Raw genomic sequence first — 27205 nt, forward strand, 5'->3', positions numbered from 1 at the left:
CCATCTTCCTTCTGCCCCTAGTCCACTCCTTGTTGGGACATGGTGTGTCCATTCTCTGCACACTCACTAGAAGTGACACTACTTTCTTTAAAATTCTTCCTGGATTCACAGAGTCTTTGCCATCACAGTCCAGAATGATTCCGTGAGTACTCACTCCAAGACATACCTGGACCTTCTTCCCTCTGTGTGGTAGGATGTGTGCACGGGACTCCAGCTACAGCTAGTAGAGACAGTGCTGATAGTCACCAAGTGCCTATTGTGTCCTAGGAGCTGAAGCTGGATGCTTTACATGATGAAGGTGTGGGAGCACATGTTCCGCTAGTTCCACATTTCCCCTGTAGAGGCAAGAAAAGTAAAACACATCTCAGCACTCCTCACCACTCCATGCTCTTGCCTTCCAACAGAGCCCCTGACACGCTGCTCACCTGGAAGATGGCAGGCTGGAGAAGACTGAAGTTAGAACATTCATGCGCTGACCTAACTCTGCTCTTTGCTGCTTTTTGGTGTTGAAGTCTAGAAAGTTCTTTTCCACCTAGAGATGTACTCTACATTCTGATGCAGTTGCTTTAGCAAACTGCATTCCTTGCAATTTAGAAGTCAAATTGAAGGCCAAGGGGCCCAAATAATGCTACTTAATTCCATTCAGAGGCTTTCCTAAACAAGTTGACCTCCGTGTTCTTGTCTAAGTCCTGCCACAGACTTACTGCTCTCTCTCCCTGCTCTAGTGCTTGTTGGCCAGCAGGCAGAGTGTCCTTCAGCAAGGACAGTCAATTCCCGCCTCTCATCTACCTCCAACTCTGCAACAACTCCCATCTGAAGCCTCAACGATCACCCCCCCCCCCCAGTTCCCTGTGTTCTCTGCTCTGACGTCAGCCTATTCTGATTGGCTCCCATCTCCACTCCCTGACCACCCCGCCCTCTGGGCAGACTGTTCTTTCCACACAGAGCCCGCAGGTCTGTCTCCTTTCTTCTCAGTGAGCACCATGTTTAACATTATAGCCCCCCTCCGCCCTAAAAGCCATAAGGTGCCTCAACTTTCTATCTTCTCCCTGAAAAGTGTGGCTTTGGGTCTGTGCTCCTCTCCTAGAGGTGTTCTTTGTCTTGCTGACTGTTGTGTTCTAAGCATTGAGAAAAGTGCCTGGCACATTTAGGGAGTGGCCCATAAACATTTGTGGGATGGATGGATGGATGGATGGATGGATGGATGGATGGATGAGGTATAGCCTTGAAAAAGCCACTTTTTCTTTGGGTCTTTAAGATTTTTAAAGTGAAATATCAGCTTGTACTAGATGAAATGTCATATCCTCCCAACTGTGACTTCTGTCGATTCTTTGCATCTAGTGGTGTTGATGCGTCACTCAGCACCTTCCCCCACCCCAGGATGTGGGCTTCCTGGGGCAGGCAGGATCTAGCTGGTGTTGAGGAGGCAGGTGTCATGGTAGTGCTGTTTCTGGGAAGGGAACTCGAGCTGTGGCAGCCTGAGCACGCATGGAAATGCACCTCATTCCGTCCCACAGCGGAAAGCCCCACATGTTTTGCCCATTTTCATTTGGTGATGTTTCCTGGGGACTCTGCCATGCCGTTGTCATTTCCCTGTGCCAGCATGGCAGCTCCACTCTCCTTGATGCCACCAAAGCCCAAGCCCATTGTTGCTGTGGATTTGTTTGCATATTGCACAGCCATCTGCTCCCTTTACCATCCAAGCCTTAGCTTTTGAAATATGAATTGCCAACCGCTCCGAGAATTTCAGTCGCTTTCTGTTTTGTATGCCAGTAACTAGTGTTTCAGCTGTTAGGACCACCGTTGCAGAAGCCGTGTTTACTCTTTCTTTGGGAGGCATTGTGGGCAGTAATTGGGACTGAACAAAATAGTACCCAGGTGTCTTGAGATCTCACACTGCTGTTCCCTTTCATGCCTTCATCCAACAGGGACTCCAGATCAGAGCTGTTTGAGAAAGCCCTAGTGTGTATTAATCCTACTGCTGTAAGTTCGTAGCTGAAGATTCATGTATTTCAGTGTTTATTCGCTGTGCGACTCCGGTTCCACCCACTCCATGGTAAATGTGTGCTTCATCCTGTAGCATCTCCTGCCACCCCATCTCTGGCCAGATGCTGACCCTGCCCCCCCCCAGCTCGCTGGCTCCCCTTTGCCCTCTTCCTCTTTCTCTAGCACACAGCTGTCTTGCTGCCCCTGCTTCTTCACATGCCACTCCCTCTGCCTGCCGTGAACTTCTAGCGCTGGCCTTCCCTCTGTGGCATCTGTCATAGAGGTCATCATTTTTGGTTTGGAGCAATCTGTTTAATAAGACTATAGCTCCATGAGGTTCATAGCGTCATTGAACAAGGAGTTTCTGGAACAAGAGTAAAAGGGTTTTCACAGACATCCCTGGAAGGTGTCAGCACAATATGATTTCCATTGTGCACTTGAGGACCTGGAGCAGAGGGGGGTACCTGTCTGAGAGTGCCCAGGTGGAAGGTGGCAGGTAAACTTGCACAGTGTTCTTTCTTCCAAGGCCAGGCACACCGGCGTTAATGTTAACAGCATACTAATTGCCAAGACACTTAATCAGCAGCCACGCACCATCCAAAGAGCTGTCTTCCGAGTGTATCCACACGCTCGGGGAGAGTTGACATTCCTATTTATTAAGTGTTAGCCAGAGAATATTTTTGTTTTCCAGCTCTCTTTTCTGATGTTTCCAAAATGTCTATTTTTCTACTTTAAACAATCCCCCACATAAATGCAGTTTAGTCTTTTTCTTTTGAGGAATCTGCAGTTGTCACTTAGAATGTCAGCTCATGAAGGCTGTGCTGGGCATCTGGGAGGGTGGCAGGAATAGCTTCTATTTTGGGGCCCATGGTGGAACTGGCTTTGCTTCCTCAGTGGCTGGTCAAGGGATAGTAACTGGTCTGACTCCCAACTCACTGTAGCTTTAGCCTTACCATTAACCAAGGAGAGGCCAGGGCTTCTGCCACGCCCCTAAGTTGGGCTCCAGCACTGGCCCTGCAGAATGCTGGGAGCTTCAGGTCAGATGGGTGTGGTGAAATGTTCACCTAGTGAGAATCTGCCATCCTCACAGGAAAACTTCTTATTTTGGATATGTTTCCAGCTTCTAGAAATATCCCCATCAGTCCATGTGGAGCTCTGTGGACTCTTCCCCTGCGCCCCCTCTGCCTCCTGTTGCTTGTCTTTGTCATTGTCTGGGCTAGGATTTTTGCTAAGCAATTAGATCATCCAAGCCCATTTCTCTTTGCTGCTAGAGAACAAAGGTATTCTTATCTCTAGCTACTGTTATCCAGAAGCCTTGGGAAGGCCAGAATCTTAGCCTTTCTTCTGACTCATGGATGTTTGGGTTTTTCTTTTGCTTTGCTGTGCTGGTAATCAAATCCAGGGTTTTGGGCATGCAAGACATGAGAGCCAAGCCACACCCTCAACCCAGCTGGTTCTTTTTCCAACAGCTCCTCAGGCCCCACTTTTGGGCATACCACAGTCAGTTCTCCATGGGGAGAGTTCAAGCTAACTCCCACCTTTCATGTTTGCAGACTTGCTACACGGAAGACTCTGGGATGGAAGCTGTTGCTCAGACCCTGGCACATTCAGAGGAAGGATTTCCAGCCAAGGGCCACTGCACTTCCTGTATGGTGGCCATTTCCCTCTGGCCTTTCAGATGTTGCCTGTCTGCAGAGGCCCATCTTTCTTTACCTCATGCTCCTCACAGTTGTCTTCATGGGTCTTAGGTTATCTAAAGGATGAGCATAAACACACATGATCATCCTTCTGTGTATAGCCAAGCCAGGGACCTGCGTTCAGTGGGAAGCGTGCAAGGGAGCACTCCTCTCAGGTGATGGGTGTGTAAACTGAACTGGAGAAGGCTGAGCTCCATGCTTGGGATCCATTAGGCCCATTTACCCAAAGGAAGAGAATCAGGTCAGGATAATGTGCAGATGCCCCAATGAGAGGGTTCATACTCTGGGGTCTTGGGAGGTTTTGCCTTTAAGGTATATTGCAGGTGTGATGGAATGCCCTGTATCCCCTCCCATTCTGTCCTTGTTCCTTGGATTCCTCTGAGGTACCACTGCATCCTTCAGCTTTGTGATCATTGGCAGCTCTGTAGGAACTCCTCCAAATGGCAGTAGTTGTCTTGCTATCTCCCCCATTGGGGTCCCTGCAATATTTTCTCTGTGTGCCTTGTTACCCACTCCACAGTTTACTTATTCCTTTTATTTACTGTTTATCTCTTTCCTGTTCAGTAATGTGCTCACCATGAGGTGGGAGTCCTCTTGCCTTTGGAGCTTATTCTTAGCACTGCTCTCAGAACATGGCCAGATGTTAAGACGTTAGATCCCTAGTATGGATTTACTAATGATGTTCTAACATTTATATATGAAATTAAGTATGTGCTATGCTTCTCCCTGAGCGAGTGAAAAGGTCTAGTTGGCAGCAATACACATCTGTAAAGAGGCATTTCAGTGGCTCTCAACCTTCCTAATGAAATACAGTTTTCATGTTGTGGTGATCCAACCATAAAATTATTTCATTGCTACTTCATAACTGTAATTTTGCTACTGTTATGAGTCATAATGTAAATATCTGATATGTAGGATATCTGATATGTGACCCCAAAGGGGTTGTGGCTCACAGGTTGAGAACCACTGGTTTAAGTGTTGTGAGCTTGCTGTCAGTGATGTGACTTTGGACAGGTGACATCTTGTCTTGACCTCTTCTGTATGGGTGCAATGGGATTGTCAGGACACCTTCTCATGGATTGCATTGTGAAGGCATTATTAATGGCCTAGTGTAGCAGATGCTTGAGTTGTTACGATTGTTGTTGTTTCACAAGTTAGATGGACAAGTTAGTCTCTTTTTCCTTGTCCTTTTTATTAGCATTTATTAATTATACAAAGTAATGGGTTTTATTGACATTTCATGCATGTCTGTAATATACTTCATCTTTAATCACCTCTTACCATATCCTGCTTCCCTCCACTGCTCTCCCTTCTCTACCTCCAAGCCCTCCTTTTGCTTTCATGTATTATCTCTATTAGTTTCTTTAATTAGTTTTGCTACCTGGTTAGAAAACAAATTAGAGAGCTTATCCCTGGAGAAGGCAGGTTCTCCCTCCCTCAGTAGTCCATTAATTGCCTGTAGCATTTCATCTAGGGGTTGAGCTTCTTAGATTCCTGACCCATGTTGGCGTGCCCACTGGTGTTGTCATTGTGCAGGTCTTGTTTAGACAACTATATTGTTAAGACTTCATGGGTGATGCTCTATGTCCTTTTCAGAAGACACAATCTCATAGCAAATGTCCTGGTCATCTGGTTCTTAAAATCTTTCTTCCTCTCTGCCACAGTCTTCCCCGAGTCTTAGGTATATGGGTTGTGCTACAGATGTGTCAGCGGGGGCTGGACAACCACTGGTCAGTTTTCTCTGCGTTTTACCAATAGTGGGTTTCTGAAACGGTCTCCATCTGTTGCAGACAAGCTTCTTTGATGAATTATGGGGTCAGCACTTAAAATCAGATCTAGGGAAGTGGCAGTAGTAGGGTCTCCATGAATTCCGTGACCTCACTAGTCACAGGGAATTGGCTAGGTTTACAGTACCAGCCATGAGTTCCTCTTACGGAACAAGTCTTAAGTCCAGTTAGACAGCTGTTGGTTACCCCAGCATGTCAGTGCTGCTAATTGCACCTCTGAGCCAGCTGTCTCAGTACATCATTTCTGTTCATATACTTCTCTCCTGAGATGAGTGTGTAACTGTGTGTGTGTGTGCATGCACACCACAATGTATTGCACTGGATGAACTGGGCCACCATCACAGATCATTTTAAGAGTTGACATCTCAGCACAGACAGAGCCCACTTCTACCTATGACAGTTTGATGTGTTTGATGTTCTAACAGAGGCCTACCTACCTTGAGTCTTTTATCTCATTGACCTGTGCCTAGCAGGAGAGGAGAGAAGCCAATGTATTGTCATTTAAGTTTCTCCTTAAATCTGCTTTGTGCCAACAGGGGATTGTTTCGAAGTTTAGTCCATGACATTGTTGGGGACACATGAGGTATAGTTAAGTGGCTAAGTAACATGTCTACAAAGCCAAGCTGTCATTCTGAGCTTCAGTTCCCTATCAGATGCTGTTTAGAGTTTTCTTTCTGACCAGCAGTGGGTGGGCCTTGTGACATCCCTGCATACATCTTTAGAGAACATTTTCCAAGTTGCCCCTTGTCAAGAATACAGGGGTGGCATCAAAGGCAAGGGCGGGACTTGTGAAGAAAACAGTTCCTGTAAGGTGAAAACCAGTTTGTTTTTCTGCCATCACAGGTAACCTTGGCGACCTTAAATTCCTGTGTCCGATGTGCTTTGATGAATTTGCAATCTTGCTGTGCTCCCAAATACTTAAGCTCTTCTGTGTTTCCCCTCGATTCTAATAAAGGTATTCACCTGTTTCTGCCTCGGGTCTGTTTATATTTATGAGAACTAATGACACATTGTACCTTGGGGAAAGAAAGGGAAACTTCCTCCTGATCTTGAGCTTGGGGTGGGCAGGGCAGTAAGCTGCATCCTCTATTCCCATATATTTAATAAAGGTTACAGCGGTACTCATGATTTCATGTCTATTCGCGTGGGGCCGTATGCTGGAGCTGTGTGCTGCTTCTGAGATTGGCACTGTTATATTATTAATAGTACTGATCACACATGCCTTGCATTTAATATAGAACATAAGAGGCTCACCTACCATGAATGAAAAGTCTCAAATTGAAAGTGTGGATGCCATAAAAATTTTAAAGGAGGAAATGTGCTGTGGTTTAAGTTCTGAAATAAAAATAGTGCCTTTTTAATCAGCAGTGGTGAATGTCCTTGTGTTCTGGAGTTAAGATGGTTGAGCAAGGAAAGAAAAGTCCTCCTCTCTCTTCCCTGCATGCTGAGCAGAGCCAGAGGATTACCCAGAACACCAGGCACCTGGGTTATATGACAGAAGTGGAGGAAAAACACCACAAAACTGCTAGGGCAAGCAGCTGTCCCTTGCCCAGGCTCCCGCTCCCGCCTATGAGGGCAATGTGGAGAGTTTGGCACAGTTGGAGATTTGTGTACACAAATCCGTGCGTGGAAATACCACGCTCTGATGACATTCTGCAGGGGCAACCTTTGATGATGAATTTTCTTGCCCTTTTTAGGGGAGGAGAAGAGGAGGCGGGTGGCACTTCACAAGACTCTAAATTTACTCAACTTTTTTGGGTTTAAATTTCCTTAGGAAAAAAATGTCAAATGATTGTAGACACAAACTGTCTTTGTTGGCATTTGAGTGGTTTGCTGAGCCCGTGGATGTGTGGTGTGCAGTGAAAAGGAGAGCTAGTGTGTCCTCGCTGATGGCCCCAGACCACAGTGCCTTGGGGACCTTCATGATTTATATATCGTATGTGATCTTTCCTTAAACATTGTTAACCTGTGCCCTTTACAGACAATGCTGGGTCAGAAAATGTCAGGGGAACTTCGGATTGCTTTCATAATTGTGTAAAGAAATTGTTGTCTTCAAGATCCAGAGCCTATGGCAGGCATCCTTAATAGACGTGCATTTGGGAGCCTGAGGCTTCCTTTGCCTGGTGGGGAATGAAAAATGTTTGAGTGAGATTTTACTTCTGGCCTCAACCAGTTTTGAGGAAGAAAATATGTTGTTGTTCACTGGCAGGCTGTTGTAGGCGCCTATTTAATTTGTTGGGAAGGCGGATTCTCCAAGCAGGAGGCCTTCGGAAGTGCTTACTCACCGGCGGGCATCTACTACAGTGGGGTGGAGAAGAGCGCCTTCCTAAGGGCTAGGACCCTATGAGATGGACCATGTGCTCAGAGGGGCCAGGGCCTCCTGAGAGCATGCACTGCTCGTGTGGCGAGGATGACCTGTGTTGCCAGCATGTTGTGTCATAAAATGGCATTAGGCATATTGAGGCACGAAAGCCTGTCTTATGTTCATCTTCTCATTTAGGTGGTAAAAAAAGATCCAAGTGAAAAGAAAGACAGATCTTTGGCAGGGCACATGGGGCGTGACTCTTGACTACTGTGTTTTGAAACAACATTGGTTACTTTGGTTCAGCTCTTTCAGAATGAAGAAAAAAATCTCAGATGTGTAGGCTTGATCAGCAGCTTGCCAGATTTCACCTAAGCTGAATTCTGAGGCCACATTCTTTTCAAAGTTCCAACAAGCATCAGATACGAGCCTATACAAAGAAGCCTAAAGCTGATGTTTTTCCATGGGGGCATAAGACATCTCATGTGTTTCAAGAATTTTCCATCATTTCTCATCTTTATTTGCAGCTGGGGGAAGGGCCTCGGGCTGGGGCACCCAGAGAGTTCTTCACTTGTGCCCAGTTCCTCAGAGCACCCGGAAGCTCAGTGCTGCACCCACCCGTCCACATCTGATGGAGCACCCAGCTCTCCCTCCTGCTAGAGAAGGCTTTCAGTGCCTCATTATCTCACAACCTGAGTGAATTTGCAGACTAATTGATGTGTGGGAGGGAAGGCATCTGCTATTGTAAAAGCCTTCAACTGAGGCAGTAACGCCTGAGATCAAATGAAGTGTTACTATAGTAAACTAATCGTCGCCAGGTGCTCGGACTCATTTTGTAGTGTGTGTGGGATGCTTAGGACCCGCTTTGGTGCTCTGGGTCCCCTCCTCCCAAAATAATTTTTGTTTTCATTGAATACAGTTGTGCAGTTTAAAAGGAAAATAATACTGCAACACTTCGCAGCCGCAAAGGTCCCTTGTCCAACTCTCCCATGTGACTTTTCAGCGGAAACGCCTTCATATTTTTTAAAGCTCTTAGCTCTTTCCTTTTGATTCTTGCCTGTGCGTCTCTGAGTAGTTTGCCTAGATATCTCAGATGCTGTATAGACTCCACTGTGGAAGATGGGGGTTTAACTCCCACACATCAATTCCCCCATGACTTGGCTTTAATGGCTGTCAGTCTACATGTTACATGGAGCCCTGTTGGTGACCGAGCCATATAGTGTCCCGAGACACTCTGGATTAGCCTCTCCAGATTAGTGTCTGGGAGCAGGGATTTGGGTTTCAGGAGTGATTTAAGCAGTCCACCTGTTCTATCCCTACCCTAAACTCACCTTCCAGACCTCTTCCTCCTCTCAGTGTTTAGAGATCTGTGTGCCATTCAGCTCTGTGGCCTTTAACTCTTCCACCCTCCACCAGCTCACTGTGTGCAGGATTGCAGTGAGCTTCTCTCTGCCAAGTGTTGGCCATGCATCTGCTTCCTATCTGCTGGACTGTCCCCTGAGGGCTCATGTGTTGAAGGCTTGGTCCCCAGTGCAGCCATGTACAGAGGTGGGTCTTTTAGGAAGCAAACAGATCATGACGATTTTTTTGTTTTGTTTTGTTTTTGTTTTTTCGAGACAGGGTTTCTCTGTGGTTTTGGAGCCTGTCCTAGAACTAGCTCTTGTAGACCAGGCTGGTCTCGAACTCACAGAGATCCACCTGCCTCTGCCTCCCAAGTGCTGGGATTAAAGGCGTGCGCCACCACCGCCCGGCGATCATGACGATTTGGACTTCATTGACAGATCAATCTACCGATACATTTATGATTTGATGAGCTATTGAGAGATGACAGAAACAGGATATGGGGCCCAGATGAAGGGACTTGGTCCTTGTAGGTATGGCCTTGGAGGCTTGTCTGGCCCTTTCTACCCCTTCTCTTTATTTCTGACAATTTCATGTATGTACACAATGCATTGTGATCGTATTCACCCTGATTGTCCTCTCACTCCTGCTGATGACCTTCTTCCCCTGCCTCTGTGTGTGTGTGTAGCCACAGCTGCTGTGCTGTGTGTTCATGATAGCAATGATAGCAGCAGTGAGTGTGTCATGTCTCTCTATCCCCTCTTCTGCAGTGTGTCCTGGGCCATCAAAGGGGGTGAGATAGACATCCCATTCAGGGCCGAACACTCAACTGTCACTTATTCTCAGCACTGACAAATAATATCTCTGCATTAACCATCCCCACTGCAAGCAGCTTCTGTGACCAAGGCCCACTACCATGTTACTGTGTCTCACCTCACACCATTAGCAATGGAGGCAGCCACTGATGGCCCATGAAACCATGATCCCAAATGAACCATTAAGTTGATTGTTCCCGGTATTTTGTTACAGAAACAGAAGACTGACTGTCATCCTCCAGCTTTTCTGTCATCTCAGATTCTGTTTTCTTTGTCCTTTTGGATTGACCCTTGTGTTCATTTGTTCACCATCATTTCAGCAACTCAGGGAAGCAGTGCTGTTGAACATGCTGCTATCCACCATGTCCATCCAAGAAGCCCTGACTCCCATTTGAGACACTGTGCTTTGTGTCAGTGTGCCTGTGTGCTCCATGAAGGACGTCTCTGGGCCTTTCACGTTGCTGATTTGAATGAAGTAGAATAGTAAATGTATTTGGGCTTCCCAGCTGAGATGATAAAGATGGTCCCAGTGTGTTGTTATAGCAGGAGGGAGAGGTGATGAAGGGTGACCCGAGGAGGAAGGCCTTCTCTCCTGCCTTCCCCAAGGGCTAGCCTTATCTCACAGCAGTCCACCTTGCTGCCTTGGCTATTGGCAGTTCACTCTTCTGGGCGGTAGCAGTTGAGGACAGAAAGGCACATGGTGGGTAATGGAGCCCTCCCTGGAAGCCGAGCTTTACAAAGAAAACAGACTTTTTAGAGCCAATCTCCTGTGTGGGGCTAGGGATAGTGTGACACTTAGCCTGTGCAGTTGGTTCTGCTTTTCTGTATGGTGTCCCCCTGACACACACACACCCTTGTGCTATTTCCAATAAGACAGAAGATAGGTTCCTTTGCATACCTCTCCTCTGTCTTTGGAAACCAGAACACAAACCATGAATTTGATCTGTCACCTGCCTTTGGGAAATGATGTCCTATCCGTGTGGGATATGGCCATGGCAGCCAACCTTTCTCTGCCCCGTCCTCTCCCTGGTCAGCCAGTTTATTGGCATTGGCCTGTGCATCTCGAGTCCCAGTTTGCACCTTGCTCCTGCTGTATCTCCACCGCTGTGCAAGAGAATGTAAAATGCGGCTCACCAGCCTATCTCAGACCTTATTAAAACATCATTTCCCCTGCCTTGTTCCCAGATTTCCGTGCTTAATCATTGAAAGGCAGCTTACTCAAATATACATTATTCTTGTTTGGAAAACTCTTGTCGACTTGTCTGTCTCCCCACCCCCTCTGCATTTTATAACCCTGCTGTACCAAGGCAGGACTTATTAAATATCATAATTTGCTCGTTGGAGAATTATTTGTAAACTTAATTAACTCTGTCAGTGTTTGAGTTAATTTTCTCCATGAATTTCAGCGTCCCTGGTCCTGGTTTTCTGGACTCTGTCCTGTGTCTGTTAAAGACTTTGTAAATAGTTTTGAAATGCCAGTTGGTGATATATGGGCCTCTTTAACATTTCTTTGATTTATGTGCAGTGCTGTAGAAAAAGGCAAAGAAAGCAAATTATATGGGGAAAAATGTTGCCAATCTTCACTTTTTTTTTCTACCTTTAGTTTTAAAAAGTACACTTATCAATCACATCTGATGGATTTTCTTTTTTATAAAGATTGAAAATTTAACTATTTGAAGACTCCTGCAATGCATGTCTGTATTTGCTTAGTCATGTGTAGCTGAGCCCTGGGTAGGGAGGCAGGACTCCCAAAGCTGTCTCCATTTGTTCCTAGTGACAGCATGGAGACAGGGCATGCTGACTGCAGGGGTAGATGCCTCTCCATCCTGGAAGCACGTCCCATCCGCTTCTGGACCCCTGGATCCTGTTGTGAGAGTTCATTGAGATTTGTCCAAGGGAAGCTCTGTCACACATTAAATTCTTGCTGCATTTGTTCATTTGGACATGTGCACCCTGGTTCCCAGGTGGAGGCCAGGGGACAACTGATGGGTGTCAGTTCTTTCAAGGGTCGCATTCTAGTCGTCAGGCTTGGCAGCAAGCTCCTTTTCTGGCTCAGCCATCTCTCCAGCTCAGTCGCTTATTTTTGATGATTTCCAGGGAGATACTGAGCTAATCAGTGAATCCATTAATATTTCCTAAGATTGTTCCATGATGGCTCTCAGGTTTTAGTGTGCCTGAGAGCCATGTATTGATATTGATGTGAACTCCAGGGCGGGCATCTCATAGAAATTCTCTTCTAGCAAATTTGAGGTGGAGCCCTGGAATCTGCATTGGGGAATCAGCGCCATGTGGGTGGTCTTGATGCCAATGAAGCAGGCTGGCAGGGGTAATATGTGTAGCACACCCACTCCCCAAAGCATGGCACAAGGTCCAGCTTCTTCTCCAAAGTATGGGAGTCTGAATGTGTTTGGATCTTAGAATTGATGTTATAGAAAGGTAGCGTGTTGATATACCACACATTACACTAATTTCTCCAGCGGGATCCAGGATAATACCTTGTAATCAGATATTGTGCTGTAGAAATGCCTGCCTCTTCACAGTAAGTGAGATAGATTAAGATTTAAATAGATTCACAGCAGTTCATGGCAGGCTTTGCTGCTACACGAGCTCCGCGCCTACATTGATGAGGAAGCTTTTGACTTTGAGGACTTTTCATACATTTTCCTGTTGGGAGAAGGAATCCTGGCTCTGTGCTGGCAGCGTCCTGTCCTGTCCTCTGTTCTGGGTGTGAGACAGCAGAAGGCAGCGCGTGGGTGAAAGGTGTGTGTATACCAGCTCAAGCACTCCCTCAGCAGCAGGGAGAGTTCTGGAAGAACGAATGCAAGTCCAAGGTGGTTGGCTGTTCTAGAGCTGAAAAAGCAGCCAACGGATTGGAACTCTAGGGCCAGCAGGGACAGTGTGCTAGGCTGTGGCGAGCCGTGGTTCCATCTTCCAAGAGGCCTGGCTGTCGATGCCTCTTCTGCTGTCTCTTTCTCTCGCCATAAACACTTACCAAAAGGCCACCTGAGTGTGGCTGAACCTTGAAACCTGAACTGACCTAACCAACTTACCGAGTAACAGGGCCATTTGACTGACCCCCACCCATCCCCACCCTTCGTGAGAACCTCACTGACACATCAACGTGTTTCTCAGCAGTCACAAGTTTATTTCACATCTGTTCCGGCTCTCTCCCACTAGCTGAGCACTTGCTCACTCTTTCTTTATAGATACCTGAGTTCTTGATGGCAGGGTGAGTGTAGTGGTTCTAGAAGAGGTGCCCTGAAGCCAGGCTGTCCAGATTCCAGCCCTACCGTTTCTGTGCCTCAGTTTCCCCACACCAACATAGAGGTACACCTGCTCTACAAGGTCATTATGCAGATGGCTTGAGTTAAGCAGATTGTATGAGTCCCTAGATCACAGCGAGCCCTGGTTATCCTCCAGGTGGGAAATGCCCCCAAAGGTCCATGTATAGGGCCAGGCTATTGCGCTAGTCAGTGGATTAATCTTGTGGTAGATTCATAGTGTGATGGCATTTCTGGGGTGGAGTAGGGCAGGGGGAGTGGCCCAGTTAAAGGAGGTCACCGTGGGGATCCCTGAGAAAGATGAATCTTGTCCCCTGCCTTCCACCCCATGACAGTCTTTTCCCCATGCTCCTGCTAGGACAGCGCTCTGCCTCCCTCACTTCAGGCCCGCCATGTGGAGCTGGCTCACCACTCACCATGAGCAGACTTAGCCTTTCCTCCCTGCCCCTGTTTTCTCAGGAATCTTCAAGGTGGTGAAGTCTGACTAACAAACCTGTGCACCTGCTAATGTTAGCCTTTTTACCACAGGCTAGCTTCTGTCCTAGACTAGGGAAATCTCTGCTCTTAGGGGCTTACACTAGAGGCCGATCTTGACCTAAAAGCCACATCTAGCTATTCTCAGCATGTTGTTGTTCAACATCCACACAGGCCCCTTGTGCAGAGCCAGTAGGTCATGGTTGGAGTTCTCCGTGCTGTAATGCATAATAGTTTCTGGAAAGCAAGGTAGGGTGTCTGAACGAGCGTGAGCAAGCCCTGCTCTGCTCAGCTGCCCCTTTAAATGCAGCCCATCCATTTTGGTATTGAGGGTGAAAGGACACTAGAGGTGCAGCCCCAGCACCTTATTTTCTTAGCCCTTCCATACTGAGCGCTGCCTCTGGGTGGGCACAGGTGTAGTCATGCTCTTGATCGTCCCTCATAGATACCCCCTGCCGCCAGACTGCTGCTCCCGTGTGGCTCAGTTGCTTGGTTGTTTCCTTACAGCAGCTTGGATTGGGTGAGAGGAGGTGGTCATTCATACAAACTCTTCTCCTTGGGCTCGGCATGTGGCCCATTGGTATTGTGCCTGCCTAGCATGCGTCAAGTCCTCTCTAGTAAGGAGGGATGGGGAGGGAAGAATAAGAGAATAGGAAGGGAAGGAAAAGGGAAAATGGGGGTGGGGGGAGAAGAAAAGGCGATGAGAAAGAAAAGGGCCCTTGCATCAGCGGCTGACCTTGGTCCCAACCTAGCTCTTCTGTGTACTTGGTTTCCCCAAGGCCCAGAACTCATCTGGGTCCTCTAACTGCTTTTGTCTGAAGCAAGCCTTCAGTCATTGGCTAGTTCTGGAAGTCTTGTTGGTAGCAGCCCAGCGACCTCAGCCGTCAGTAGCAACCTTTGTTAACATATTTCAGGTATATAGCCCTCTATATGTGCTTACCACATACCAACTATGAGGACCCGAGGATGAGGCCCAGATTTCTTCTCTAGAGCAGCTGAGCAGTGTTGAGACGAGGCTTTGGGGAATGAACTGATGAACCTGTGGTCACAAGGCACAGGCTGTAGAGGACCTCTGGCATGTATCAGGACAGATGACTACACACCCACATTCTCAGAATCTAAAAATTGTTCTCTGCCTGGATCCTATTGACTGGTCAATAGGATATTCACTCTGATCTGTTGCTTGTTTTGATCCAGAAACATCTCTACTGCTTGACTATTTTTGCTTCCAAGGGTGAAAAGAAAAAAAAAAAATGACAGCCCTGTGTTTTGTGTGGGAAGGTTCCAGCACCTCGGCTGACAGCTGTCTGCTCCTGTTCCTTCTGTGTAGACAGCAGCGATCCTGGCCCACCACTCAGCGCTGCAGCACTCACTTGCCAGCCACGCACAGGCCCTGGTTCAGTCCTGGGCACCTCCAAACCAAACCCAAACCGAAGCCAGCGAGAACCCCCAGCAGTCCCACAAAGAAAGTGGTCCTGTGGGAGGGCTGTGTGGAAGGACACTCTGGTCTGGCCCCACCAGACAGAAGTGCAGAGGACATTTGTGCAGAGAGCTTTGTGCCTCCTAGCTTGGTGGCTTAACAATTCAAGGCTGAGCTAACATGCCAGGCGTTTAGGTTGAGTGCAGATTAAAAAGAACAGTCTGGACAGTCTATTAGAAGGTGATTCCTGCCTGATCCTCAGCTTGTCCTTCACTTAGTGTGCTCCAGTGTGTCTGAGGCCCCGCATAGTCATCCTTCTTGTTAGTGAGAGGTTCACTCAAGATGGGCCAGGGGGCGTCTGCCCACCAGACTGTCTTCCTCCACAGCCTGAGGAGAATTCTAAGTTGTACTTCCTTCTCAGTACAGCTAGCAGGTGCATCTTCTCCTTTCCCCCATCCTCCCAGTTTGTTATCCACTGTGGTTAGGGTGACAGTACTTGACTGAAAGTGCTCAGCTCTCAGTGGGATTGGACCGCTCTGGTCTCTTTGCAGAGCTAAGAATGGATGTGGAGAGCAGCTCTGGTCTCTCCCTGTTATTCTTAAAAAAAGATTAGAGAGCGGCTACAAACAGTCCCCGGGCGGGCTGGCAGAGCCCGCCATGGGAAAGCGGCTACAGGAGGGCACGCTTCCTTGGCCCACGGTGGCGGCAGGTAACAGACGCGTAAACACAGGTAATAGCCATAAGTATTTATTAAGGAAGAGGGAGAAAGAAAGACAGAGAAAAGAGATAAAAGGAGAGAGGAGAGATAAAAGAAGAGAGAGACAGAGAAAACGCGTGCACACGCCAAGGAAGCAGAAAGAGAGAGAGGGGTCCCAAGATGGCGATGGGTGGGTCAGAGGTTATGGGAGTGGGCGTGGCTAGGGCAGGGACCCAAGAATAACACTCCGTGTTTGCAATATGCCAGGCTTGAGACTCTGTCCACGTCATACCACTTCATCCTTCGACTTTCCTGGCCTCTGGTACTGCCACTTTCCACAGAACTTTGAAGTAGGAAACTGAAGTCTACCTACCTACATGGGTCACGCGTGGTTCCGTCGACATAAAGACAACTCTTGATCCCTCTAGATGAACATTGCTGTTCACAGTGGGCTGATAAATACATGTTGAAGGAGAAACTCAAGATCCTTGACTGTCGGGCTCTGTCTCCTTTCCATTGGGCTACATTGCCAAACTCTGCCTTTGCTGTTGGACCACTGCCTCCTCATAACCCCGGCCACTAGCCATGATTCCTCTACCTTGAAGAGACGGTGCAGCTGTCAAAACGATCAATAAAAAGGTGCTTTTGGAGGTCTTGCAGGCCTCCAAACTAAGGGTCTGTCTAGCTTTCCTTCCACTCTTGCTCTCTGCCTGTTCTGACATAGGTCTTTGCAAGCCAGTGGTTCTCTGGCTCCTTCTTTTTCCATCTGTATCCTCCTGCCCCCATGTACTGTGGTTGAATCCAGGGCATCATGCATGGTAAGCACATGCTGTAACATTGTAACACTGAGCTGCACCCCAGCTCATGTGTGTTTTCTCTGCATGGCCCTGCCCCTTCCCCCCACATTCTTCCTCTGGTAAACAAAGGCTGGAGAAGGTAGGTCAAGCCCCTGGCTGGCAGCCATTTGCCTCCCCAGTAGAATACTGGTTAATGGGGAAGGTGGGGAGAGCAGGGGAATTGCCAGTCATGGCACTGAATTGGCACTTACCTCAGAAGCAAGCGTTTCACGACCGGGAAGCTAGGAGAGTTTAATAATTTCCACAGCGAAGTACAAACGCAGCAGCAGCCGTAGAAGACTCATTTTTCTCTTCCAGGGAGCCATCCCTTCTCTGGCTACCTGTGAGAGGAGAAATCTATAATGATCTAATCACACCCTTATTTTCATTAGATTGGTAATCTTTTAGAACTCATGTTTCCTACTTTATAGAACTTGTCAGACAGCCAGTGCTGAGGCTTAGTGTCTGGGACTGGGATCCAGAGGTGCCCTGGTTCCCATTTTACTCATTTCTCAGTCGAACTCCATCTGTCAGTTTGCACTGAGAGTACCTGTCAAGTAACCCAGCCCCCAACTAACTTTAACTGTAGACTTGAGCAGTGAAATGGTTCCATCACAAGTGGACTTAAATTCGCAAGCATGGATTTTTGCAGTAGGAAGCCATACTCAGATTTTTTTAAATAGGGGGCTATTTGTTGTTATTGTTTTATTTGTGTGTGTGTGTGTGTGTGTGTGTGTGTGTGTGTGTGTGAAGGTCAGAGAACAGGTTGCAAGAGTCACTTTTCCTTTTACCATGTGGGTTTCAGGAATCAACTCAGGTCATCAGGTTTGGTGGAAGGTACCTTTACTTGACAAACCATCTTGTCAGCCAGAGAAATCTTTATACTATCATACTTCAGTGATGAAGGAACCATAGGCATAACTCTAGCCTTGCTTTGTAGACAGTTGATCAGAAACCAGAACTTTGATTTCTGGCAGCACAGAAGTAATTCTAGGTGATTCATTCTTCCCAACTGCTTTTATCATTGGTCAATAACAAGGAAAGGGAAGTGTACATTGTGGTTTACTGGATACAGGGGTGTTGGATATAAACAGGTCGCTCTTCTGGGGTAGTGTAAGCATAGCTGCTGACATAATGGACTTCCTCCGAGAGGCCCACGGGCACTCAGGCCCACCATATTGCTCTTCTAGAGGCCCACGGGCACACAGGCCCACCATGCTATTCCGCTGAGAGGACCACGGGCACACAGGCCCACCATGCTATTCCTCTGAGAGGCCCACGGGCACACAGGCCCACCATGCTATTCCGCTGAGAGGCCCACGGGCACTCAGGCCCACCGTGCTATTCCTCCGAGAGGATTACAGACACACAGGTCCATCATGCTGCTCTTTGGAGGGTACCATCTCACTTCTGTCCCCTGTGTAATATTCTCGATTTGGCACTGTCAATGTTGCTTTGGTTCTATTTCTGCTTTCTGGTTGCATCTCAAGTGATGCTATGTCATTGTAGTTCAAGCTGCTGTCATAAACTGTAGTGCAATAATGTCCTAGACAACATATGTTTCTTACAGTTTTAGAAGCTGCAGGGTCCAAGATCAAAGTCCCCACAGTCGGGTGTTCAGTGAGGACATTTTCTTTTGTGTGCTGCTGGCCTCTTTTCGTGATGGATTCTTGTCTAAGCAGTAGTCCTTTCCCAGGGTTTCACTTTGACCTCATCTAATGTCAATCTTCATCTAGGTCGTTACTTCCTGGTACTGAAGTAGACTAGAGTGACAAAAACATCAGCCATTCACTCTTTGTGACCCCTGTGTGGCTCCTGGGATGAAAGCCTGGTGTGACACGCAGGGAGACACCTTGTCCTACCTTCCTTGTCCATTTTTATTTAGAAGTCTGCTTATCTTCCCTTTTTTGCCTGACTGCCTCCTGCCTTCCTGTACAAATGTTATCCCAGTGATGGCTCTACCTTCAGTTTAGCTGTGTTCAGTTTGTTTTGTTCCTGTGAATGCTCAACTACATGAGTTATTACTCCCCTCGCTGATTGGCATTTTGACTGTGATTGCGTACATACAGCTGTGGTGTGAATAGGAGCAGGTGGGGAGAATGGCCTATTAATAAAGGTGCGAACTCCAGGAAGCACTAGTAGAGCAGGTCCATGCGTTAATACATCGGAAAGAAACCCACATGGCAGTTAGCACGTCATGTACAGGGCCACAGTTGAGCAGGAAGCACAGCCCTGCTTCAGGAGTAATTGGAGGGCCTGAGTCCCAGCTGCCCGGTGGAGAACAAATAGGCAAGTAAATTGAAGGCCTCATTCTTATGGTTTATTGATGCTGTTTTGACCAAGTAAAAAGATTATTTACCTATAAAAGCTCAACTCAATGGCTTAAAAACCATCGGCTGTTTGAAAGGAGTACCACGAGATAAAAGGGCAGCTGACGCTAATGCCATTTCTGATATTTAGATTGAAACCCAAGCAGAACAATTAGATTTATGGTGTTTTTCTGTAGTTGTTTTCTTTGGTGCAGACAATGCCAGGCAAGCTTCCCGCTCTCTGCCTAGAGTTGGGCTCAGAAGGAGCTGAGCTTCACAGAGATGCTGCGCTGTCTCATTAGCAGGAAGCTAAGCTGCTGCAGTAATGAGGGCCAAAGGTCTTTGCTACTCAACGCTGTGATGAAGTATTCCTGGCTTTCAGTTCCAGTTGAAATTTAATGGTTTGGGGAAATACGACTGTATGAAAATCTCAAATTAGCTCTGTTCGCTCATGTTGCAGGCATGTGTCCCAGTGTGTGAAGTGGCATCTGACTCAGGGGGACAGTGCGTCTATGTTCTCCCATGTTGCAGGCATGTGTTTCAGTGTGTAAGATGGCATTTGACTGGGGGGGGGCAGTGGATCTATAAAGTATTTGCTTAGATTTCAGCTCTGGGTTTGGTGTGTTCGTTACTTGGAGAGACTTATTCATTCGTTCGTTCGTTCATTTGTTGTTGATGTACCTTTGGGCTAGTGATGTCTGAAATACAGCAAGGACTCTTTCTTTCTCCTCAAGTCTCAAGTCTTTAGTAAGAGCAGTGTCTGATTTCCAGGCTAGCGACAGTGCCAGGCCATAGTCATCTCACTAAATGGCCCATCTGCTTGTCCACCGACAGAAAAGCAAGCAGCCCCTTTGTATAGTGAGTGGTCCTGGACATGGGCAGTAAGGGGGAACCAACAGCATACATACTACTCCTTCGAGAAACGTTTCCTTGGTGAGAACCATGCTCTTGAACCGAGAAACAAGACTGCCTTTCCTGAGTCCAAATCCCAGGATAATAACAATTGTGTGCTTGGGGAAGGGCCAGAGGTGACTGTGAGGCTCCCTGTCCTTCTGTCTGTCTGCCTGTGTCTCTTGTCTAGGCTAGTTACACTGTTAGAGCGTAGTCCTAGCCTAGCCCATTCTGCAGGGTTTGATTACTGACGTGCTTATATGTTTGCTCGTCTTAGCATCGTCCAGGTAAATGATTTGTGAAGTGAATAAATCCTCCCAGCAGGCCAAGTGTTGGCCTCTCTGTTTAAAGATTGGGTGAATCCTTGAGAGGGAAATAAAATCAAAGCTTGATTGATTTGGCTTTAAGTTTTCAGATTTTTTTTTTGAATGTCATAATTCTCTTAATGTAGGCTTCAGGCCATATGGCACGGTAGAAAGATGCTGGACATGGAGAAATGCTGTGGCCTTGGACCCCAAGGGCCTTGGCTTAATTAGTGCATTGAACTTGGGCAGACCAAGGTATTTCCTTCTCATTCTTGGTCCACTGAAAAGCATTTTCCTTATTTTGGAGACGGTAGAAGCCATCAGAGCAGCAGGGAAGATTCAAGCATACAGAGAACTAACCTGAAGGCTCACTGGGTTTTCTTTCTTTCTTTTCTATTTTTTTAAAAGGTGTATTAATTTAGTATGTATACAATGCTCTGCCTGAATGTATGCATGCATGGCAGAAAAGGGCACCAGATCTCATTACAGATGGTTGTGAGCCACCATGTGGTTGCTTGGAATTGAACTCAGGATCTCTGGAAAAGCAGCCAGTGCGCTTAACCTCTGAGCCTCCTAACCTCTCTAGCCCTCAATGAGTTTTCTAAACACTTGGATATTGGCCAGAAACATGTCATGAAATCCTGTCTTAATCATTTTTCTTTGTTAAAATACCCTTTCAGTATTGCTACTCTGTAATTTAGAACATGCTCAAGCCCACAGAACTTTGACTCCGGTGATCTAGGTCCCTTAAAGAAGGCTCTGTGAGACCTAGACCACCCCGAGGAAGAGGTTGAGTAAAGCTCACGGAGTGCTATGCTCCAAGTGTAATAGCCTTGGATTTGACCAGAGCTGCTGCGACTGCTCGCAAGAGGCTGTTGACATTTCCTCATTGAAAGAGGGTGGGAGAGTCACAGGACCCTCACCTGGGATTCTGGCTGCTCCCTCCTGTACATAATTCTACCCTAATTGCACATGGCATCATGATCTAGGGAGCGGATGCAGCATGGAAGGTTAACCGAAAGGGGGATTTCACCTATACGGTTATAGGCCTGTCATCATCACCTGCTGGGGTGAGAGTCTTCAGAGGTGCAGCTGCTTTGGGGTTGCATATGCTTCTGTAAGAACCCCTCACCTATGCTCTGTACACCCAATAAACTCATAGTTCTCAGGTTGGACTTTGGTGGGGCCATAATTGGGGGTGTGTGTTTCTGTCTCCTCATGGAGAACCTGTTGTATAAATATTAGGGAGGTGGTATTGGTTCACCGCCTTCATGCTGGAGTTGTGCCCTCCTGGCTCTTCTGGAGAGGGTGTGGGGTGCACAGCCACAGGCATCCTGGCAGTAAAGCCCAGGAGCATCTCTCCAGAGGATGCTTGTACAGGCCCAGTCTCCTGGACCTCTCCTGAGCTTCTTCCACAGGCAGTGAATCTCAGCATTATTTACAATTAGTTACCATCAAGGTTTCCCTAATTCCGATGGGTCTTTCTTCAGATAATGATGAGCTGTTGAAATTTTCCCAGATATAGAGGTGATTAGCAGATACAATTGATTAGACAGGGCTTTAAGTTGAGACCTGATAGAATGATCCTAGGTCATTCGTAGAAGGTAGAAGGCTGAAATGAACTCATGGTGAAGTCCTAGCTGGAGTATCCTCAACCCCAGATAGCAGACTGAGCTGCCGTGTCTGTGGAGCTTGTAGTTCCATGGTACATGAAGACCCCATGTGTAATATAAGCTCTCTCATCACAGTGGTTGGGTGTGGAAGGGTTGAGGCCAGGCTGTTTAGTTTCTTCCCTCTTTGATGTTCCTCCGTGTTAGTGGAGAGATGACCCTGCATGGAGGCATCACATTAGAACTTTGACAAGTGGCTTCTCTGAGATGGAGCTGTTAACGTGTCTCAGACGTTTGAAAGGGAGTATGCTTATTGAAATATGTTTTATGGAAAACATTACAGAACCCATAACTGAAAATTTATGGCAGCATTTTGTGGCAGAATGTTCCTAATGTTGCATGTGGATTCGCTCTGAGCCCCCTTCTGCTTCAGAACCATAGGCTGGGTAGGCATTTTCCAAGAGTCTTTTCAGATCTAAACAGTGTTCCATGGAATGAAGTGTTTGGTGCTTAAATAATGTATAAATCCAGTTGGACAGGAGCTGCCTGTCAGTTTTATTAACTTTGACCTTTTCGCCCATTATAAAGGTGGTTCAGTTAATATTTAATGGCCCCTTATAGATCTTGACAGTTGGAGCCATGTTCCTGGAAACTGGGATCTTATATATGATTAACAAATGTCACTTAATCATTATGAGTCAGCTTGCAAGGGCAGGTTTTGTTTTGGAAGAAGGAAAGTTCTTTCACCTACGTGTGCTGTGGAGCTGCCCTGCGTGCTGAGGGCCACCACGATGGAGAGGCTTCACAGGACCACTGCGAGGGGCAGTCAGCATGCAGCTCTGCTGTTTTGGTTTTTGTTTGTTCTAGCAAATGATCCAAACGATGCATGTGGGCAAAATCCCCTTGCCACTCTGCACAGTTAGCAGGGCTCTGCCTTGAAAAGAGTCAGCAGGGCTGGATCGGCTGAGACTGCGTGGACAAAGAAGATGGAGAGCCAGAGGCAGAGGAGAGGGCTCCTTGGGCCAGGAGGGCCCTGCCAAGCTGTCTCTCCCTGCATCCCAGAAAGCCGTGCTTATTGCTCTCACTGCAGATCTGCTGGGGAAGATCGAAGCCCCAGCAGCTGACGTTTTGAAACATTGTCTTTCAAACTTGTGCTGTCCCGTGCTCCCATTGATTTCCCATTTAAGGAATCTGTAGGAGAAAACCAAATCTGAGCAAAATTCATTGGTCTAAGATGAGTTGTTAGAGCCAAGCCATGTTCCTCTCCACCTTTATCATGAAGGCCATCTGTCTTTGTCCTGTGTGTGTGGCCATAGACTCCCCGGCAGATCCACCAGGTAAATCAAGCGTCTGTGATGAAGCAATATGGATGCTCCAAACACAACCATTTCCACCTTACTGGGTCACCGAGTAGCTAGCTTCTCTTTTACAGCCTCTTGCAGGAGCAGATCATTTCAATCGTCTTTGTTTTCTCTCTGCGTGCAGCCCAGTGACATTAGGTGAAGCTATTTGTTTTTTCAGCGCATTATTGCCCTTTGCATCCTGGTGCAGGCCTTTATATATGGTGGTCACCATTTCATTACCACAAACTGTACTACAGCTGACTCAGCAAAGAAAATCCATGCCTTGGAGAAGCAATCGGGAAGAAATTGATTCAGAATGAGTTACTATTTGTATGTTTAGTTAATTCTAAATATATATTCAAAAGACCTTGCACCATTTGAGAGGAGAGGAAGAACATATCGTTTGTTAGAAATGATCTTGGTCCCGATTCTTAGCTTAGCATTTGCACATCTGAGTGTTTGTGTATGTCTGTTCAGGATTGGGATACCTGTCAAGGCTAACGTTATTGTGAAGATTGACGGCAGTTCTTAGAATCCACACTATAAACGCAGAAGGAGGTTACTGGCATATGTCAAGAGCTGTGCTTCATTTGGCAGTGTGTGAGACAGGGAAGTTGTTTTCAATCCAAATGTTGGGATGGCCAAAGTTGGGGGTCTGAGTGGGGTACCAAGGAGATTTCTGCAGTGTTGGGGAGTCTTTGTGTCTTGAGTGGGGTATTGGTCACAAAGATCTATGCCTGTGTCTAGAACAGGGGTTCTCAACCTTTCCTGCAACCCTTTAACACAGTTCCTCATTTTGGTGACCCCATCATAAAATTATTTTCATTGCTACTTCATAACAGTAATTTTGCCACTGTTATGAATTGTAATATAAACATCTGTATTTTCCAGTGGTCTTAGGCGACCCTTGTGAAAGGGCCGTTTGACCCCCAGGTTGAGAACTGCTGGTCTCTTAAAATGTGTGCATTGTTCTTTACACAAACTAAAAGTTAGGAGGTGGTTTCTGTTCTAAGTTGTTTGGGTTAGAACTAGGCAGTACTATTTTACTCCTCCAGAGAAGACAAAAATACCACAGTGAGTGAAATGATCTCTTAGGTAACCTAAAGCTCAGCAGTTTGTCCAGAAGTAAAGCAAAGGATGCTTGCTGGCCCTGAGCCCACGTCATGTATGCAGCTTCCTCTGCCTCACTGTTCGGTGGCATGTGAGTGGAAATGAAATGACTGTCTCCGCCGTTCCCTCCAGGGCTAGGGCCTGTTTTATAGGTTGTTAGCAGATTGAGTCCTGAGCTGACTATTATCCTGAAACTGATACTGTCGTCACCAACAGGAAAAGTGACTCAAGAGAAAGGTTCCAGCCTGTGTGACCAGCCGGGTTGAGGTCCTGGCTTAACCGCAGTCCTGGATCAGTTTTATAGTTTTCATTACAAGCAAGAGTTCCCTGAACTAACTTTGTCGCTGGGAGGATTGTCCATATCTTAGCAACATGACACAGACTTTCAGACTACCCCATGAAACACCTGGGTGACTTCCCACAGCCACATCTCTCTGGTGCTGCTGGTATTTAGAAATGCCTGCTGCAGTGTCTCTTGGTTCACAGTGTAACTTCCTTTCTCCATCAGTGCAGTGGTGCTGTGGAGCCCCCCCCCCCTTTCTTTCGAGATAGGGTTTCTCTGTGGTTTTGGAGCCTGTCCTAGAACTAGCTCTTGTAGACCAGGCTGGTCTCGAACTCACAGAGATCAGCCTGCCTCTGCCTCCCGAGTGCTGGGATTAAAGGCGTGCGCCACCACCGCCTGGCAGCAGCCCTTTGATATTTTAACCACTTACTTATATTCGTTTTCATTGGTGCATTATTGCCATGAAGAACAACTTTGCCTTTTTGTCTTCATCTAAACCTCCCTTTAGAAATAAATTCTTTGCAACATAGTGTTAGCAGCAGTAGCTGAAATAGCTTACAATGTGTACTGCGACAGAATGACCTGGGATTGATAGTCTAATGCCTGCTGCCCTGTACTGATGGGCTGTTCTTTCCCTCTTGTCTCCACAGCTGCAGTACCACGCAGGTCTAGCATCTGGCCTTTTGAACCAACAGTCCTTGAAGCGCTCTGCCAATCAGATGGGTGTGTCTGCCAAGAGGAGACCGAAGGCCCAGCCAACCACTCTGGTTCTACCGCCTCAGTAAGTGAAGGGTTTGTGGGGAGCTGGATTTACACCTGCATGAACTTTACTTTGTGCTCTTCTGGAGATGGTAGGAAGGTTTTGTTTTCTTCCACACAGTGTCTTCCTTTTGAAGGACTCTAGCAGGACTAGAAAGCATAGCTTATCTAAGGAGCAACTGTAACACAGTTCCTAGTTGTTGTGTCTAGCATGTAACTTTGCAGCTGGAAGTTTTAGATGCCTTATATCGTACTATTTCCTCAGTCCTGTCCTAAAGCTGCCAGAACACTAGTAGAGCTGGCTTGAACACTCTGGTGAGCACAGGCCCAGAGTACATGCTTAAGCTGGGATAGGGTAGCATTTGAGCTGGACTGGCTGCTGCCTTCTCCTAGTAACATGTGTGCTCTTGCTTCCTCACTAGCAGGGATAATGGGCACAACAGACCACATGGTGCTTTCTTCTCCAGTGGACATCCCTGTAGCTACCAATTCCAGAACACTAGGAGTCCTCAGGTCCCAGTCTGTACCCACGCTGCTTTTAACCCTATGCTGAGTACTCTTCCCACTTCTTCAAACAGTTCATTTTAGTCTGGTGTGGTGGCCTGTGCTTGTGAGTCCCAACACGTGGGAAGCTGGAGCAGGAGGATCTCTGTTTAAGGCTACCTTGGGCTATATAGTAAGATCATGCCTCAAAAACAAAACAAAAATCTGTAAGAACAGCAACAACAAAACCCCACAGTTTTCCAGCCCGTGAACTTTATTTAAGTAAAATCATACACTGTCATTTGTACTATTTCTGTGTGTGTGCATGCACACATGAACACAAGTGTGTACAGGGGGATCGGACCCAGGGCCTTGTGCCTGCCAAGGATGTCCTTTTCCACTGAGCTGTTTCCCTAGACTGGGGTGGGGTGGGGCATGAATATGTCTTACTTTCTACTTGGTATAATATTTGTCATCTCAGTTGGTTCACCAACTTGGCTGGCAAGTTGCATGCTGAGAGGCCTTGCTAGTAGGTTCTCTCCCAGTGTGCACACTCCCAGAGACTGTGTGTGTTCAGATGGTTCCCACACCATCATTCTTTACCCTTTCCTTTGCTCCTGTCCTTGGCTGTGAGCTGCATCTTTCCATTGACTACTCAAAGGATCGTTTGCACACAAGATGTGCATATTCACTTTTACTCACGAGCTCACTGGTTTTGTCTGGTTAGCAAATACTTGTGCATACTATGTGCCAGGCAAGGTTCCAATTCTTGAGGCAGTAAGTACGAGCAAGATGGCCTCCAACACCATGGTTTCCAGTTTGAATTAATGCTAGGAAAAGAATGGATAGGAGTAAAGTGGGGAGGAGAGGCCTGCTTAAATAGAGTGGTCAAACAAGGACTCAGCTGGCCGTGCGTGCCCTGCAGCACAGAATGAGGAACGAGAAGGGCTGGGGAAGGTCACTGGGGCTCTTTCCAGCAGCAGGTACATGTCCACGGGTGTCTCCATGTTCAGCGGACCCTCTCGCAGTCTGCATCCGCCAGACAAGACGAGCATGAGCAAGCAGCAGTCTCCCAGTTGTTTTCACGTGCTGCATGCGTATAGTCTTTGAAAAGACTGACTTGAGAAGCAGAAAGCTTCTTGCGGAGCGTTACTCTGTTGTTGCGTCGCGTTGACTCGGTGACTCTGCATATCTCAGCACGCAGCTCCCCAAAGTCTGATGGGCCTTGTAATCTGTCATTTTCCCTGCATGGATTGTCTACTGAGGCAAGATGTTTGGCAAGAAGTGAAAGACTTTCTAATGGTCCCATAAGACCGAAGCCAAAAAGTGTTTGTTGCTAACTCTCTCCTGACAAAAGTCAGTTCTTGGTCCATCTGTTCACCATTTGTTAATTTGCATTGGCTTGAAACCTGTTTACAGGTGACATGCTATTATGAGGACACTTAGAAGCTATTTTAAGCACCGAGGCAATCAACA

General features: G+C 47.1%; 1 protein-coding gene across 1 annotated transcript in view; it reads left to right on the forward strand.

Annotated features, from left to right (window-relative positions):
- Med27 (mediator complex subunit 27) overlaps positions 1–27205 on the forward strand; it is a 182281-nt gene that overhangs the window by 41443 nt on the left and 113633 nt on the right. Inside the window, exon 3 of the mRNA XM_050155136.1 lies at positions 25138–25268. Within this exon, the coding sequence (XP_050011093.1) occupies positions 25138–25268 (131 nt within the window). The remainder of the gene's footprint in view (positions 1–25137; positions 25269–27205) is intronic.

Source organism: Alexandromys fortis, unplaced genomic scaffold (genome assembly GCF_014885135.2).
Source record: "Alexandromys fortis isolate MF-2015 unplaced genomic scaffold, M_Fortis_MF-2015_v1.1 scaffold_72, whole genome shotgun sequence".
NCBI classification, from domain to species: domain Eukaryota; kingdom Metazoa; phylum Chordata; class Mammalia; order Rodentia; family Cricetidae; genus Alexandromys; species Alexandromys fortis.